Below are 16,369 nucleotides of genomic sequence, written 5' to 3' on the forward strand. Positions count from 1 at the left end.
TGTCTGTGTGCAGGCAGTGGTGTGTGTGTATGTGTGTGTGCGTGTGTATTTGTGTCTGTGTGCAGGCATGAGTGAGTGTGTATGTATGTGTGTGTGCAGATGTGTGTATGTATGCGTGTGTATGTTGGATATGGAAGTAACCTGGACAGGGTTTTCACTAGAGGAGCAGTATCATGAGGCCGGTCGACGGTGGTGCTGCAGAGGGAGGCGGTGGGAAAATAAAACCATAGGAACATCAAAACAGTCAAATGAGAACAATAAGCAATCGTGATTGCTCAAAAAAGTACGACGACTATTTGAAACTGTTTTTACTTACCGGACATACTGTCTCACTTCTCTGAGAGCATGAAGGAGCTTTCCTGTGTTTCCGATTTCAAATTTCTCAAATATATTGTTAAGGAATGGGAAAAACAGTTGCCACGCAGTTGCTCCAGCTAACTTGCCAACATCACTCAGCATATTGTCAAGTTTGATCCTTTTGGGATCGTCATGCTTCAGACGTTTGCCAAACAACAAGGAAGCGATGTTGTTGGACATGCTTGGAGCCAAGATGTTCGACATCTTAGTGGGTTTTCCTTCGAGCTGGTCCATACGTTCTAACAGCTCGACAATTTCTTCCTGCAAGAGCCACATAATAAAAAAGAAATGTTGAAAAAAAGTGGAAAAGGATTGAAAAGTTTGAAAAAGTAGGTTTCAGTTATTTATTTCATTTCTTACTTTTATCTATTTCTTGAGAAATTACAGAGCTTGTAGATTTTTCAAAATTCCTTACTTCTTTTTTAGTCCAAATAGCTACTGCTCGTAAGTGTTCTTTAAGATCCCTCAAATACCTTTTTGTTTTCGTTTTGAAAACTAAATTTAAGAACACGTCTCCTCATTTAAGAAATTTTATTTATTCATTTGAGAAAAAGCATAACTAAAAATACTTTTAACTAGCTGCTCATCACAGAAAGGTGTCGACGCTAGTCAGGGTAATAAGGATGCCAAACTTCGAGTCTTGCATTAACTTGCGATATCTTCTTCATGCAATAAGAAGCAAGTTCTGGCAAGGAGTTTTACTCACTAGGACACCAAACGATAGTGTGATAATGATGAAATATTTAATTAGTTGCAATCGAAGGAGTAGTTAAACATGTTTTTAAACGCATAGGTTATTTGCCCACTTGTTCTCGTAATCGAAATATAATGCTCAAAAATCTACCGAAATTTTAAGAAAAGTCGTCATATTTAGCGAGTTTCTATGAGTATTAGAAGACATCTTTCACAGCTTTTCAGATGCATATCCTGTCATATAGAAACAGTGAAATCGCGTCACCATTGATTTCTCACCAAGTTTTTAAATTTGTCGCTTTTCTAAAAAAAATCGACAGACTTTAAGCCTTCATATTTCGATAACGGAAAGACAAAGGCAAATAATTTGAGCGTCAAAAAACTGTCTAAATATGCCCTTTTGATTGCTACGTATTTATTTCCTTTTTCCATTATTACAATATTTGTATGGTTTCCTGAATAGGTCAGATAAAGTTTTACCTGCTTCAAGATCCAGCACCGTGTTTTCTTTTGTAGTAGATTCATGGCGTGTGATCTATGAAATCGAGTTAATGCTTCTCGCTGAATTTACTCGGCTTTTGGAATTGTTGTTTTTGGTAGCTGATTGCATTTTCACTGCCAAATTTTCTTTCAATGTCTTACATTTTCAAAGTTTTGAACGATACTGACGTGGAGCGTTATGTCATTTTTTAAGTTGCTTCGCCGAGACGCCCATTTCCCCCTCTCCCAAATACGACAAAGATCCCCTCGCCATGCCCCCCCCCCCCACACACAGGTATCCACCTCTGATTTTTCTATCCCTTAGTGAGCTTTCTCGCATATGTCTTCACCGGTTTTCGTTGAGGTACTCATCGGATTTTTTTTCTTTCTTTGTAATGGAGCTGAGGTAGAGGGTAGAGGCATTGCCTTTTGCGGACCTAGTGCGATCTCCCGGCATAGTCCACTCTTTCATGTAGCACCACTATCGTTGAGATGCCATTGCCACCAGAATTATGACGCCCAGTTTTCCCACGAGATGGAGGCACCTGGGCTCTATTCGATGCGAAAGGCACTCAACGGATAGAACATAGAAAACTTACAGAAGAAATATCTATGGTTCAGTAAAAAAAAAACTGCAAACTGTCTCACTTTTAAATGTTCTTCCATCTTGGTTTTGCCAAAACCGAGATCTCTCAACATATGCAAAGAAAAACGTCTCTGTTCTTTCCATGGCATATCAAGGAAGGCTCCAGTTTCTGGAAAATAATTCAAAAACAGTTATGGTAAAGAAATGGAATTTCGGAAATGAAAACTGTGTATTTTCCCACTGAATCAAAAACATTATATTGATTTTATTTTTCTTCAAAAAAAAAAAAAAAGTTTACCCAAAACAATTATAAATAAATATTAATTTTCTGTATTTTATAATAATATGTATCATCATATGTGTCCATAAATAAATATCGAAAAGTGATATAAATTATTTTTTATATATTTACTTCCATAGGCGTCCGCAGTGTGATATGGCAGAAGATAGAGTGGAAAATTATCAGGGCGGTATGCAAGGAGGTGGTTTAAAGGTTTCAAACCCCCCCTCCGAAATTTTTCATCCCAAGAAATGCTTTCCATTATTTATTTATTTTATTCATGAATTTATATTTTGGTGACAAAAATAATATTGTTGTTATTATTATTATTTCAATTTTATTTGTGAAATGAAATTAATATGACTGGAAAATTGTGCAAATTCATTGCGTGTTTTTGGTAGTTTATGGTAGTTATTGAGAAATTCCTTTATTATGTAACAATATGGTGTTTTGAAAGAACATCCTCTCCTTCCATTTAGATAATCTATTGTAACAAAAATCAATGGAGTACACATGAAACCAAATTTGATAGACCATATAAATGTTTCAAAAAAAGGGGTTCCTTGTTACCCCGAATTACGTTAGAACCACAATTTAATGCTTTAACTGTTATTTTAGACAATTTATATTTTTAACATAAAAGTATCGATTTTTTTTTTTTTTTTTGGTCAAGTACTTAGCTGTTTTGTTCGTACAACGCTTGGGGACCAAAAGGGGATCGTTTTGATGTACCCTAGCACATCTCGATTAGTACATTTTCCCGCTTATTTCTCCGATTTTCCCCCGTTTTTTGCTTTTTAGTTTCTAATATTGTCTAATATTGTTGTGTATAGTAAGCAATATATACTTATTTTTGGTCAAATATGGTAGGAAAATGAAACAGTAAAGTTTTTTTTTCCTTTCTAATAGGGCTGCGTTAGGCACATTAGCATTTTGCAGACCTAATGCAGACTCTGATATGGTATCCAGTCTTTCATATGCCATCATTAAGGTGCGAATATCAATGTATGGCAGCACTTGATTCGGTTACGCTTACGGGCCTTGACAATTAATGACTTTTCTGTGTTAAACCAATGCAACTAGTAGCCGAAGATGATCTGCTTTTGAAATTCTCGATAAATACGAAACTTTATATGTCACCCATTTTGACCGCAAAAGGCGCTGAACCCAATCCTGTGTATCCACAAATCAATGACAATGTTTCAAAGTTTGTTTATTTTTGATTGGACAGGGATTGGACATTTTGACTGTAAGAATGGAAAACGGGGATAGCCTGTAGCGCCTTCTTTGTTGCCATGAGTGTCAGCGAATGTCAGGGCCTCTAAGAATCAAGTGTGGTCATGGTCAATGGCACAGATAATTTTGATGTCCAGTTTCCACCATATGGAGGAACCCGGGCAAGTGATTAATGGAAAAATGCTTAAAACATAATCAATGATAAATTCCTTTGATCGTACTTTTAGTCGTTTCGCTGAGGTCGAAAGGAAGATCCGGAGGCCTTCCCATGAAAGCGTCGCTAGCGAAAGCTTCCTTGGTCACATTGAAATCAGCCAGAATGACCACATTTCTGCTTCCGAGACGAACACTAGAAAACATTATTTTTACATCAGTGTTTTATGAGGTAACACATGACAAACCTAAATTTTTGTTTCATATTAAGGGAATGTGGGGCAATGTGAAATAGTTAAGATGACTGAGCTTTTCCAAAATGGACAAATTGGAAATTTATTTTGAAAATTATAGTACATTACGAAAGATTATTCTGTTTTATAATAAACCTTGCAGTGAAACAGTATTTTTTATTTTTGGCAGTAAATTTAAGCCTGCAAAAAAAGGTGGAAAAATTTCCCTTTTTTTCCTTATGGGACAAAGTAAAAAATAAAATATTTTTCTAATGAAATATTTTCTGTTGAATTATGATCGAATGAATCAGGAAATAAAGGTTTAATGAAAAAAATGAAATGATGCTGAAACAATAAACTGAAATTTAAATTAATAAATGTATGAAGAAAAATAAAGGAGCAAGTAAAAGAGTAAATGAATAAGAAAATAAATGAATGAATGAATAAATAAATAAATTACAAAATGGAGGAATGTAAAGAAATGAATTAATGAATGAATACATAGGTGATTAAGTCAATGATTGAGCGAGTAAACAAAATAAGCTATTTTACTTTGCCCCATCCCCTTTGGCCTGCTTTGCTTGACTGATTGCAAAAAGCATTTGAAATACAAATAAGCATAATATTAACTAAATAAATATTTCACAGAGCATTAGAAGGTCTTAATTAATATTTAAAATTTTGATAACAGCAACTTTATCACGCTATAATAACAAAAATATTTTTTGACTTGCATCAAAATATTACACTATGAGTGTCAATTTTTGAAAATTGCCTGTATTATCACATGCTTTAATCTTCGGTGGTATTTTTTTCCTCACTAGAATTGATTACATGGGCTACTGTGTTGTTAAATTATTACCAGATAAGTGACGCTAAAGGCTGAGTAAATATTTCACCATTTCACTTTGCCCCGCTATTTCACTTTACCCCACATTTCCCTACATAAATGGCAGTCTTAAGAGAAAAATAATTCCTTATACTACCCATCATGAAACAGTAATTCATAAAGATACTAAAGGGGGTATGTCTCTCTAAAACGTCATTTAAGAGAGCAAAGCTTAAGCATGCACAATATATTAAACATTTCGATTCACTCTATTCTGTTTCAATAGGTATGAAAATTCAAAGAGTTTTTGATAGCATTCCGTATCCTCAACTTCGTAACAAAATATCTCAATGTCCCACTATTTTAAAAACTTCTTCATAGTTTGCTTGAAAACAGAATGTTAATAATGAATTCTAATAATGAAATTGTAACTCATAATCAATTGATAGGTGTTCCGTAAGGATCTTGCAGCGGCCCGTTTTCGTGGTTATTAATTGCAGACGATATTCTTCATACATCAATGCCAAGAGGGGTTTTCATTCAAGCACTCGCAGATGACTTTGTGATTGGCGTTGCTCAAAAGACAATAAAGAGCATGGCAGATGAAACGAATTCAGTTTTAACACAATTTAAAAGTTGGGCAGATTTTTATAATCTGAAAGTTTCAACAGATAAATTAAGTTTGTTAATTTTTAGAAGAAAAACAAAGAATCAAAATATTAAATATGGAACTCAAAAAATTAAAAGAGTAAGAAATTTTAAATATCTTTGAATCATTCTTGTTGAAAACCTCTCATTCTTACCACATATACAACACTTAAAAGTCAAATCAACCAATTATTTACATTATTTAAGACGCCTGGCTGTAAAATATTGGGGCCACAATATTCGTTTCAGAACTCACTTAAATAACTCCCTTTTTAGCCTACTTTCCCAGTAAAAGTCAGAAAAAAGAAGAAAAAAGCATAAAAGAACGCTTAATGCATCTTAAAAATATCGCAAAAAACAAAAAAAAGTCAAAAATAAATAAAATAATTAAATAAATATCGAAAAATTAAAAATTGGAAAGTGGGGTATTGAGATGGGGGAAAATGTCTGTCGGTCTGTCTGTCCCACCCCCCTAATAACTTTTGAATGAAAAGTCCGATTTGAACAAACTTTTTTTTGTTCGAAAGATCTCGGCGAGGACACCTCATTCCCATATTTCACTTTTTGATTTGAACTATTTTTTGTTCAATTTTGAACAGTTCAAAAAAACTTAACATTAGCGCCTACGGGGAAATTCAAGGCAATTCCGAACTGTGAGGCGAATTTGCTTCAAACAAGATTGAATTAAAATCTTTTGAAATTACAACGTCCATTATTATTACATTTAACAGGAGCTTATGCAAAATCTGCAAATAGTTCTTTACAAATAATCACCGGTATACTTCCTTTAGATATTCAAATTTCCTGCGAAGCAAAAATAGGAACATTACTTAGACATAACAAGGGCGTGGTCACTTACTTTGGAATCCTGCGAGCATTTTCCTTTGAAAAGAAAATCAAAACAACTTTTTTTCATCCTAGTGTTTCCTTAACGCCTCTTCATTACAAATAAACTCATTAAACTTGGACAGTTTGAGGACAAAAAGTTCTAACTTCAGTTACTACACAGATGGTTCGAAAACAAAACAAACTACATATGCTGCTTTCTTTATTTTAAATAACACAATTCCAACTGAGGAAACCACCTATCTTCTAAAGGTCTCCAACTCTATTATTCAAGCAGAAGCGTTTGCAATAAAAGAAGCAATAGATTATGCTGTCGTACATAATTTTTTACCATCAATTATATACAGTGATAGCCAATCAGTCATTAAATCAATTAGCAACCTAAACGCATCAAACTCATAAATAGCTGAAATCCAACAACAACTAATAAATCACGGTTCTATAAAAAAAATTCTTGGGTTAAAGGTCATTCCAACTTTGCTGGAAACAATAGAGCAGATTTTCTGGCAAATCAAACAGCAAATGGATTCTTAATACCAACAAAACAACAATCTTTACCATTATTCCTTTGAATTTAAATAGACACAAAGTATTTTATCCAATTTTATCCAGACACAAAGTATTTTTCTTTACTGGAGATGGTCCTTTCCCTTCTTACTGAAAAAGATTTCATATTAGAAATACAGATCTCTGCAGATGCAAAGCAATCAGAAATCCTCAGCATTACACTTATCATTGTATTCACACTTCCTCATTCCATCTTCGTTCTTCAGGCAACTGGATTCAAGACTCAAAAAACTATTATTAGTTTCCTGCAGCAAAAAAGAAAATTACCGAACTTATTTCTTTTTTTCTTGACCACGAACATTTTCTTTTTGAATAAGTTTTTAAATTAAATTTCAATACTATTAACTGTACTTTTTTAAATTATTATTTTTTTTCTTTTATTCTGGTACTTAACTTTTTACAAACAGTCAAAAAAGACAAAAATTGATATTTTTTTCTTTTTTTCTTTTATTATTTTCGTTTTATTTTTCATTTATTTTTTATGTAAATCTTTTTATTTCAATATATAATATATATATATATATATATATATATTCTTTCCGAACAAAACTATTTTCTTCTGTATACAGGGTGTTCCGTTTTCCCCTGCAAGACCTTTATTTTCGCAACCGTTAGTCCTAGATGTATACTTCCAATTGCAAAAATGTTCAAAATCAGATGCAAAATTAAGATATTGAAAGTTTGAAGTGAAAATAAAAATGAGCCAAAAAATACAAAATTTAACTTTTTATACGGGCCCTAGATCCCCGAACTTATGCTTAGGGAAATAATCTCCATTGAAAAATAATTCCGACACAAAGAGTTTGAAATTAGTACGACCAATATTCACCGAGATATGAAACGCAGCGTTTTGTGACTTACACCAGTTTTCACTCGCTGTCATGCAATAACACCTTTTGGGGGAAATATAGCTGTTAACAAGTGTTTAAAATTATATGTGTGCATAGAGTATGGTTTTTCAAATCGTTCGAGGTTTTGCAGTGTATTTTTGCTTATCACGGGATAACATTTGCATTTATTTTTGAATACCGATGAAAAATGTAAATACCTTGTTTTTCTTACTTTGACGACCTGGTTATTCTTCTGAAAGGGCGATAAGTTCGAATCTCATCTTCTGTACGGTCCCTTAAGACTTTGAACTAGAATGTCTCCTTGAGTTTTGGTCGCACAAATGTCAAGTTTTTGTGTCAGTAATAGTTTTCGATGGAAATTATTTCCCTAAATATAAGTTGGGACCTAGGGCCCGTACAAAACGTTAAATTTTGTATTTTTGACTCCTTTTTATTTTTGTTTAAAACTTTCAATATCTTAACTCTGCATCTGATTTGGAACATTTTTGCAATTGGAAGTATACGTCTATGACCAACGGTTACGAAAATAGAGGTCTTGCAGGTTAAAACGGAACACCCTGTTTATCAAAATTAAATGTTACCCATGTGGGTTGTTTGTAAATTTTCACATACATCATCCCATAATTTGTTAAATTTAACACTTGAATATATACAAAAGGGTTGGTGTAGTAAATTAAAAAAAAAAAAAAAAAAACATCTGAAAAAGACCAAGTATTTATCAGAGTTCTCTGGAGTATTAAAAAAAATCCATACAAAAAGAAGAAAAATACCACAAAAAAAGCAGGTTTTTAGTTTTTTTTATTGTTATAGCGAACTATTTTTGCTTCAATATGTTTAGCTGTTACATAAAACACATACTGAAATAAAAATAGCCTTGAAGCTGAAGCTTCTAGCTGTCAAACTAAGTTGATAAAACAAGTAAGATATACAAGCTTTTGTTCACAATGTGTGATAGGTGTGTTTATCAAATTTGATATCAATGTCTCTGCATGCACTTATTTCAATTCAATGTCGGAAGCTTGTTGGGAAAATAAAATAATAATCTGATAAAATCATGACCTGCTTCAATAAAATGCAAAGTTGGTTGGGATGGCAGAAAGATCATCATGAAACTGTGACAGATTCCTAAGTTTCATAAGGCGAGAGAACAATGATACTGTAACGGATTTGGTGCGACTTCCACTTTCTTGAAATGAAGACACAGTTCTTGATAAAAGCACAGGAAATTTATTTACACTATGTACAGGAAAGATCGTCAACAACTGCAAAATTATTCATCAGCAATTAAGCAATTATCACACAACACCGTAAACTCAACGTTTACACACGTATTTACTTCCAAATACGAAAACAACACAGCGAAATGCCTCGCTATAAACAGAGCTAATACACACACTCAGTTCGAAATTTGAATCGAAACTCAACTGTTTATCCATCGCTAACGGCTTAAATACACCGAAAAGAATTTTCTCAAATATTCCACACGCTTCTCGAAATGCGTTGACCGTTATCAAATTTTATCAATGAACAAAAAGGGAATAGGGGTCGTATATTTTAGCCATATGAAAAAGGGGTTGTATATTCATTACGGGAAACTATTTACAGGTTACGTTCCTACAATAATTACTATTTACAGAATTTGTAACATTGCCCCCTTCCTAAGGACTGCACGTCCCGGGCAGTACAATCCCCAGAAAGGGTGCCAAACTTCTATCACAAGTTCACAATTACACCATAGGCGGATTTACGGGGGTGCAAGGGGGTGCGCCGCACCCCCAAAATTTTGGTTGGGTTTTGAAAAAATTAGTTTAGTATTTCACTCAGAAACGCAGTTGGGGGGAGGGGGTGAGTTCATGGCTGCTATTCTAGTAAATTTACTTGAATCCAGTGTATCACCACACGTCGCTAGTGCAAGAAAAACATAACTGCGCTCATATTAAGAATTAAAGTAACTTTATCCATTTGAAAGAGAAAAAAACCCCTAATAAATAATTTCATGCAAACAAGGAAATTTCTCAAACAATTTATTGTTCAGTACTGTGTTATTGTATAGAATAATTGCATGTTCTGTAATTGGATATTTATTCGTATATCAATACCAATTCTTCTATTTTGAAACAACAATGGCTAATAAAGTTAAAAACAAAACAAAACAAAACAAAACATGGCTATTGCAAGAAACTTTATCAATAAATTCTACACCGAAAACCAACATTTTTCAGGTAAATTTTCAAAAAATTTTGAAGGAGGACTCTCGAACATTTTGCTGCAGTGATGTATCCAGGGGGGAGGATGCACAAGACTGGTGACCCTCCCCCCAAAATGCTGAATAGATGTTTTTAAAAAAATATTCTTTATTATTGAATAGAAGAAAAGATCTCATTTTGGGAAAGCGCAGTTATTTTACGAAAAAAAAATGTTGGGAGAAAATCTTAATTTCTCTTTCAAAAAGAAATATTGACATTTAAATTTTTCAACAGCTTCAGATTATTGGCGGCGAATTGTGTGCCTCATCCCCCCTCCTCGCACAATCCTCTTTCTTTCATATCTCCCCATCCCTTTTTTTATTTTTTCTATTTCGTTTTCATTTTTTCTCTTAGTCCTCAAAATTTTTCTTCTCCAAAGCCCTTTTTCCAGCCAAAGTTATTACAGAGTACCTCAAATTTCGTTTCTTGGGCTTCACTTTCTCAAAATTTCCAAGTAAGATCGTCTAATCACCTAAATACATCGAAAATCGTTTAAAGCTGCGTTTTTGGAGCTTCAGTTTTGAAAAAATGCACAGTCCCTAACGTTACCAAATATGGTCTTAGACTCATGTGTTTAAGACTTTAATTTTGGAAAATATTCGAACAAGGGCCTCCGACCCCCCTTTCTCTATTATCATCAAAGAATGTTAATATTTTTGTCTTGAAAACTACTATTTCGAAATATTTAAGTGGGAGAATTCTTTTTTTAATACCACGGAGTATTTCAGAAGAACTTAATTTTTAGGACTTCAATTTCGAAAATTTCCCAGGGGTGAGCTCCAGAACACCCCGTCCGGTAACAGCATCAAAAATTGTCCTCCGTAGTATTTTTGGAACTTCAATTATGAAAAGTTAAAGAGGTAGCGTGGGGGGAGGGGAGGGGGGGGGGGTACGTATTTCTATCTGATTTTCAAAAAATCGATTGGAGACGATTTATCGATTAATATGAGTCTCATCATTAGCCCAAATTATAAATATGGACTCTAATCACATTTATAAGACTAAAATTTCTAAAAAATAGCCTTGTAGCCACACGTACTTTTCTTGCCCCTAAAATATCAACAAGAACTGTAAAACTGCGTTTTCAAAACTACTATTTCAATTTTTTTTGGGGGGGGGGGAGGGGGAGCGTGAATCCCATTCCAAACCAGCAACTGGATTCACCCATTGCTTCTAATATCGAATTTCGTTTAAGACTTTTTCTGCAGTTTGAAATGTTAAGAATTGCCCATCCCCTAATCTTACAAAATGTTGTTTACATCGCTTTTTTTAGACTTAAAAATGTGTCCCACCCTAAAATTATTTTCTGATTTCGCCACTGCCTTGTTATTCCTGGAATACCCCCCCTCCCCAGATCCCTGTTATTGTTGCACCCCCAAATATTTCGGCCTAAATCCGCCTATGAATTACACACATTAAATTATAACTAACAGATACAGAAAACACAATAATAACAAGAAATATTACTAAACATTAAAAGCAAAAATTATCTACAACTTTTATGTTATCAACCATGGTTGTTTACGTAATACTCATGAACTATGGCCATAGTATGGGGCTAACCGATCATAATGTACAACCCTAGGTTTTGCATTAGGTGATTTTTGGATCCTCACTACGACGTCATTTAGTCGGTTAACGACTTTGTAGGGTCCATCCCAATGCGACTGCAATTTGGGTGACAGACCTTTCCGTCGGATGGGATTCCATAACCAAACCTTGTCGCCTTCGTTGAATTCATGTCCAGTAGACCTTGTGTCGTATCGGGTCTTCATCTTCTCCGCCGCGATGTTGATTCGCTCTCGTGCGAAGTTATGAACGTCTTCCAACCGGGCCTGGAGATCCTGGATGTACTCCTCAGGCGATGAAGGCGCATCCGGAGGACGACCGAAGACGAGATCACAAGGTAGCCGAAGCTCTCGTCCGAAGAGCATCTGAGATGGGGCAAATCCGGTAGTCTCGTGGACAGCACTGCGGTAGGCCAGCAGGAACAAAGGTAGCTTCTTGTCCCAATCCTGTTGATTTCTGGATACCATAAGCGAGAGATTATTTAGGATTGTGCGGTTAAATCTCTCCACCATGCCGTCCGATTGTGGGTGTAGTGGTGTTGTCCTAGTTTTCTCAATTCCGAAAATTTGACATAGGCCCTTAAACACAGCAGAGATGAAATTCCTCCCTTGATCGGAATGAATCTGCAAAGGTGTTCCGTATCTCGAGATCCAATGTTGGACTAGAGTCTCTGCTACGGTAGTAGCCTCTTGATCTGGAATGGGATATGCTTCCGGCCATTTGGTGAAGTAGTCGATGGAAACAAGAATGTATTTGTTCCCATCAGCAGTTCTTGGTAGAGGACCCAGGATGTCGATCCCAATTCGTTCGAAAGGAGCTCCAACGTTGTACAGATGTAGCTTCCCTCTGCTTCTCTTCTTCGGTCCTTTACGAGCAGCACAGGCGTCACAAGAATGGCACCACTTCTCCACGTCATCCTTCGCCTTGCTCCAGAAGAAGCGCTCCCGAACTTTATTGAAAGTTTTCAAGACACCAAAATGTCCTCCAGTCGCACTACTATGTATTTCTTTCAGAACATCTGAAATCCTGGATCGAGGAAGTAGTAACTGCCACCTAGATGTCTTGCCGTCGTCAGATTCCCATTTCCGGTGTAGCACGCCGTTCCGTAAATGGAGTGAGTTCCATAAAGCCCAGTATCTTTTTGTTGCAGGACTGAAGATGGAAACGTCCTGCCAGCTAGGGCGTCGACTGTCACTTTCCATGAACTCTAAAATTGGTTTTATGTCGGGGTCTTCAAGTTGATCTTTTCGAACTTGGTCATCACTCCAAGGATCAGGTTCTGATGATGTTGGAGTCACTGTCACCTGATAGGCGGTAGGGCTAGTCGTTCCATACTGTTTCTCGATTCGGGAACAATAGTGGCAGTTCTCAGGACAGGGTCTCCTTGATAAAGCGTCAGCATTACCGTGAGATAACCCTTTTCGATGCTTGATCTCCATGTCATATTCCTGGAACCGCTGTATCCATCTGGCTATCTGGCCTTCTGGATTCTTGAAGTTCAAAAGCCAAGTTAACGAGGCATGATCTGTCCGAAGCAGAAATTTTCGGCCGTAGAGGTAATGATGGAAGTGTTCTACAGCTTTCACTATGGCCAGTAACTCCTTTCTGGTGACGCAGTAATTTCGCTCCGACTTTGATAAGCATTTGCTCCAGTAAGCGATGACATGTTCATTTCCGTCAATTTCTTGGGATAAAACAGCTCCAATTCCCTCGTTGCTCGCATCAGTGTCCAGGATGAAGGATTTTTCAGGCTGAGGATAGGCGAGGATAGGCGTTAATGTTAAAGCCTCCTTCAGTCGTAGAAATGCATCTTCGCATTCTTTGGACCATTCAAACTTTTGCTTGCTCTCCGTCAGCTTATGCAAAGGTCGTGCAATGTTGGAAAAACCCTTCACAAACTTCCTATAGTACGTGCAGAGCCCCAGGAAACTTCGCAGCTGATGGATGTTTTCGGGACGACTCCAACTCTTGACCGCAGATACCTTCTCTGGATCGGTTTGTACACCTTCAGAAGAGATGATGTGACCAAGGTAGTTCACTTCCCGGCGGAACAAATTACATTTGGACGGGCTTAACTTCAAATTGGCTTCCTTAAGCTTTTGCAGCACCTTCCTAAGATTCGCCAGATGTTCTTCGAAACTGCGTCCCACGATGATGATATCGTCTAAGTAGACCAGACAGGATTCGTAGGAAAGTCCTCTTAACACTGTCTCCATAAGACGCTCGAACGTAGCTGGTGCATTGCAGAGGCCGAAGGGCATCACTTTAAACTGCCATAAGCCTTGTCCAGTTGTAAACGCTGTCTTCTCTCGGTCATCAGGGTGTATCTCAACCTGCCAGTAGCCGCTCTTCAAGTCCAGGGTCGAAAACCACTTGTGTCCGGAAAGAGTGTCTAAGGTGTCGTCTATCCGTGGAAGAGGGTAACTGTCTTTCTTGGTAATTTCATTCAGTCGTCGGTAATCGACACAAAATCTGGTGGAGCCATCTTTCTTTCGGACCAAGACGATGGGAGAGGCCCAAGGACTGGATGAGGGTTCGATTACATCATTATCCTTCATCTCTTTCAGGAGGGTCTCAACCTCTTCCTTCTTGGCGAACGGTAGTCGTCTTGGATGCTGTTTAATAGGGGGGTGTTCTCCAGTGTAGATCCTATGCTGCGTTAAATTCGTACGGCCAACATCCTCCGATGTAGATGAAAACAGATGCTTGAAGTCATCCACCAATTGTTCCGCAGCAGTTCTTTGGTCTTCCGTTAATGGTGCACTCCCAATTAACTTTGATGTCAAGGACTCAGAAGACACAGTCTCGGGGGAATTGATTCTTCTAATGATGCAGTTTACTGGAGTACAAGTTGCTAACACTTCGCCTTTCCGGATATTCCTTGGCCTTTCACTCACGTTGGCGACTCTCACAGGAATTACATCCTTGGAAAGGTCCACAAGCGTAGATGCCACCAGCACTCCTTTTGGGTTATTGCTTAAGTTGGGGTATTCAATGAGTCCAAATCTAAAACTATTGCTTTCTTCAACGGAGCCGGGTATTAATGATTCTGACCTTGAGGGAATTGATAAATCTGTTTGGGCAATTATTTGATGAGCGGATTTTACATCACTTTCTGCGGGAAAGACTGCTATGTCTTCTCTCGTCGAGTGCAGCTCGTTAGTCTTGAAGTCGAGGTTGAAGTCATACTTCTTTAAAAAGTCCAATCCGAGAATGAAGGGGTCTATGATAGCAGCAACGAATGCGGTATGATGGTAAATGGCATTTCCAAACACAATTTCTAAGTTCACTTTACCTTCAATCTCGATCTTGTCACCTGTCACAGTTTGGAGGGTAACGCAGGGCGGCGTCCACAGAATGTTGAGTCCAAATTGACGAGCCACATCTGTTCTAATGATCGTAACATTGGCTCCAGTGTCAATAATCAGTTCGCAGGGAAACCCGTTTACATATGCGTAAACAAACAGTCCATTACTGCCGCCACTCGTCGATGAAATCTGGAAAACTTTAAGATGGGGCTCATTCCAATTTGGCGACCTCCGCCCCGCGAGATTGCCATGGCTTAGTTTTCCTGGACCTGCGAGGGAGAGGTGCTCTTCCCTCTGGTTCCTTGACGAGCTTCACAGTTTCTTCGTAAGTGACCCTCGCCACCACATTTCCAGCACTTAAGTGATTGTCCATTATGGTCCTTGGGAGCCGAATTCCTTTTGAGGATTCCTGCAATTTCTTTTATTTGCTTTTCCAGATCAGCAAAACGTGACGAAACCGGATCAGGCTCATCAGTTTTTACGCCGCGGATTGAATGGCGATCCTTGCGGGTTGCTTGCTGGGCGGCCTCCAACTTCATCGCATACACAACAGCAGAACTCAGGTCTTTGACATCCGCCATCCGTAGAGCTTTCTGGATTTCCGGATCTCGAATGTAGTAGTTGAGTGCCAGGTTGTCTCGAACATCCGCAGGACAGTCACAAAAAGCAAGATGAGACAATCTCTCGACGTCCGCCGCTAGCTCTTGCAGGGTTTCCCCGGTTTTCTGGAAACGGGACTTCAACTGGAGTCGGCTGAAATCTTTCTGGCACTTCTCACCGAAGCGAAGCTCCAACGCAGATGTGAGGGCGGCGAAATTCAGGCGCTGGCTGTCCGGAAGGGTCTGGAGAATGTCCGCTGCGTCACCTCTCAGGGATGCTGCAAGATGACAGGCCTTGGTAGCAGAGTCCCATCCGTTCGCTTCCGCCACTATCATGAATTGAGTTTTGTAAACCTGCCACGAAGTTTTCCCATCAAATGTGGCAAGTTTAATGGACGGTCGAGCAACCGATGTGGGAGCGCCAAACTGTACAGAGCTGCTTTCCGCGGTCGCCAATCTCCTTTCCACGTCCTTAAAGATCTCTTCTTTAAGTAGAGTAAATTTCTTGTCTTCTTCTTCCAACTTATTTTCCACATTGGCGATACGCTCTTCCACAGTATCAAATTTTTCTTCCAGAGCCTCAACTTTATCTCCCATTGCGGTTAGTTGATTCTCCATCATGGTTTTCATCGACGTTAGGTCCCTTTTTATTTCATCTTGACTTGTAGTAATTTTAGCAGTTAAATCACTATTTAACTGTTCTTGGTTAGTCGCCAATTCATTTTTCAATTGTTCTTGGTTAGTCGCCAATTCATTTTTCAATTGTTCTTGGTTAGTCGCCAATTCATTTTTTAATTGTTCTTGGTTAGTCGCCATATCATTTTTTAATTGTTCTTGATTAGCCGCCAAACTTTCGGTCAAGTCACTTTTCACGGCATTAATTGCTGC

At 37.6% G+C, this 16,369-nt stretch overlaps 1 protein-coding gene across 1 annotated transcript in view; it reads right to left on the minus strand.

Moving 5' to 3' along the window:
* Nucleotides 1-16,369, minus strand: part of LOC129234545 (cytochrome P450 18a1-like) — a 31,741-nt gene that overhangs the window by 10,665 nt on the left and 4,707 nt on the right. The window contains exons 2-4 of the mRNA XM_054868560.1: nt 3,854-3,981; nt 2,179-2,285; nt 317-618 (exon numbers count right to left, since the gene is read on the minus strand). Of these exons, the coding sequence (XP_054724535.1) occupies nt 317-618; nt 2,179-2,285; nt 3,854-3,981 (537 nt within the window). The remainder of the gene's footprint in view (nt 1-316; nt 619-2,178; nt 2,286-3,853; nt 3,982-16,369) is intronic.

This window comes from Uloborus diversus, chromosome 1, assembly GCF_026930045.1.
Source record: "Uloborus diversus isolate 005 chromosome 1, Udiv.v.3.1, whole genome shotgun sequence".
In the NCBI taxonomy this organism is placed as follows: domain Eukaryota; kingdom Metazoa; phylum Arthropoda; class Arachnida; order Araneae; family Uloboridae; genus Uloborus; species Uloborus diversus.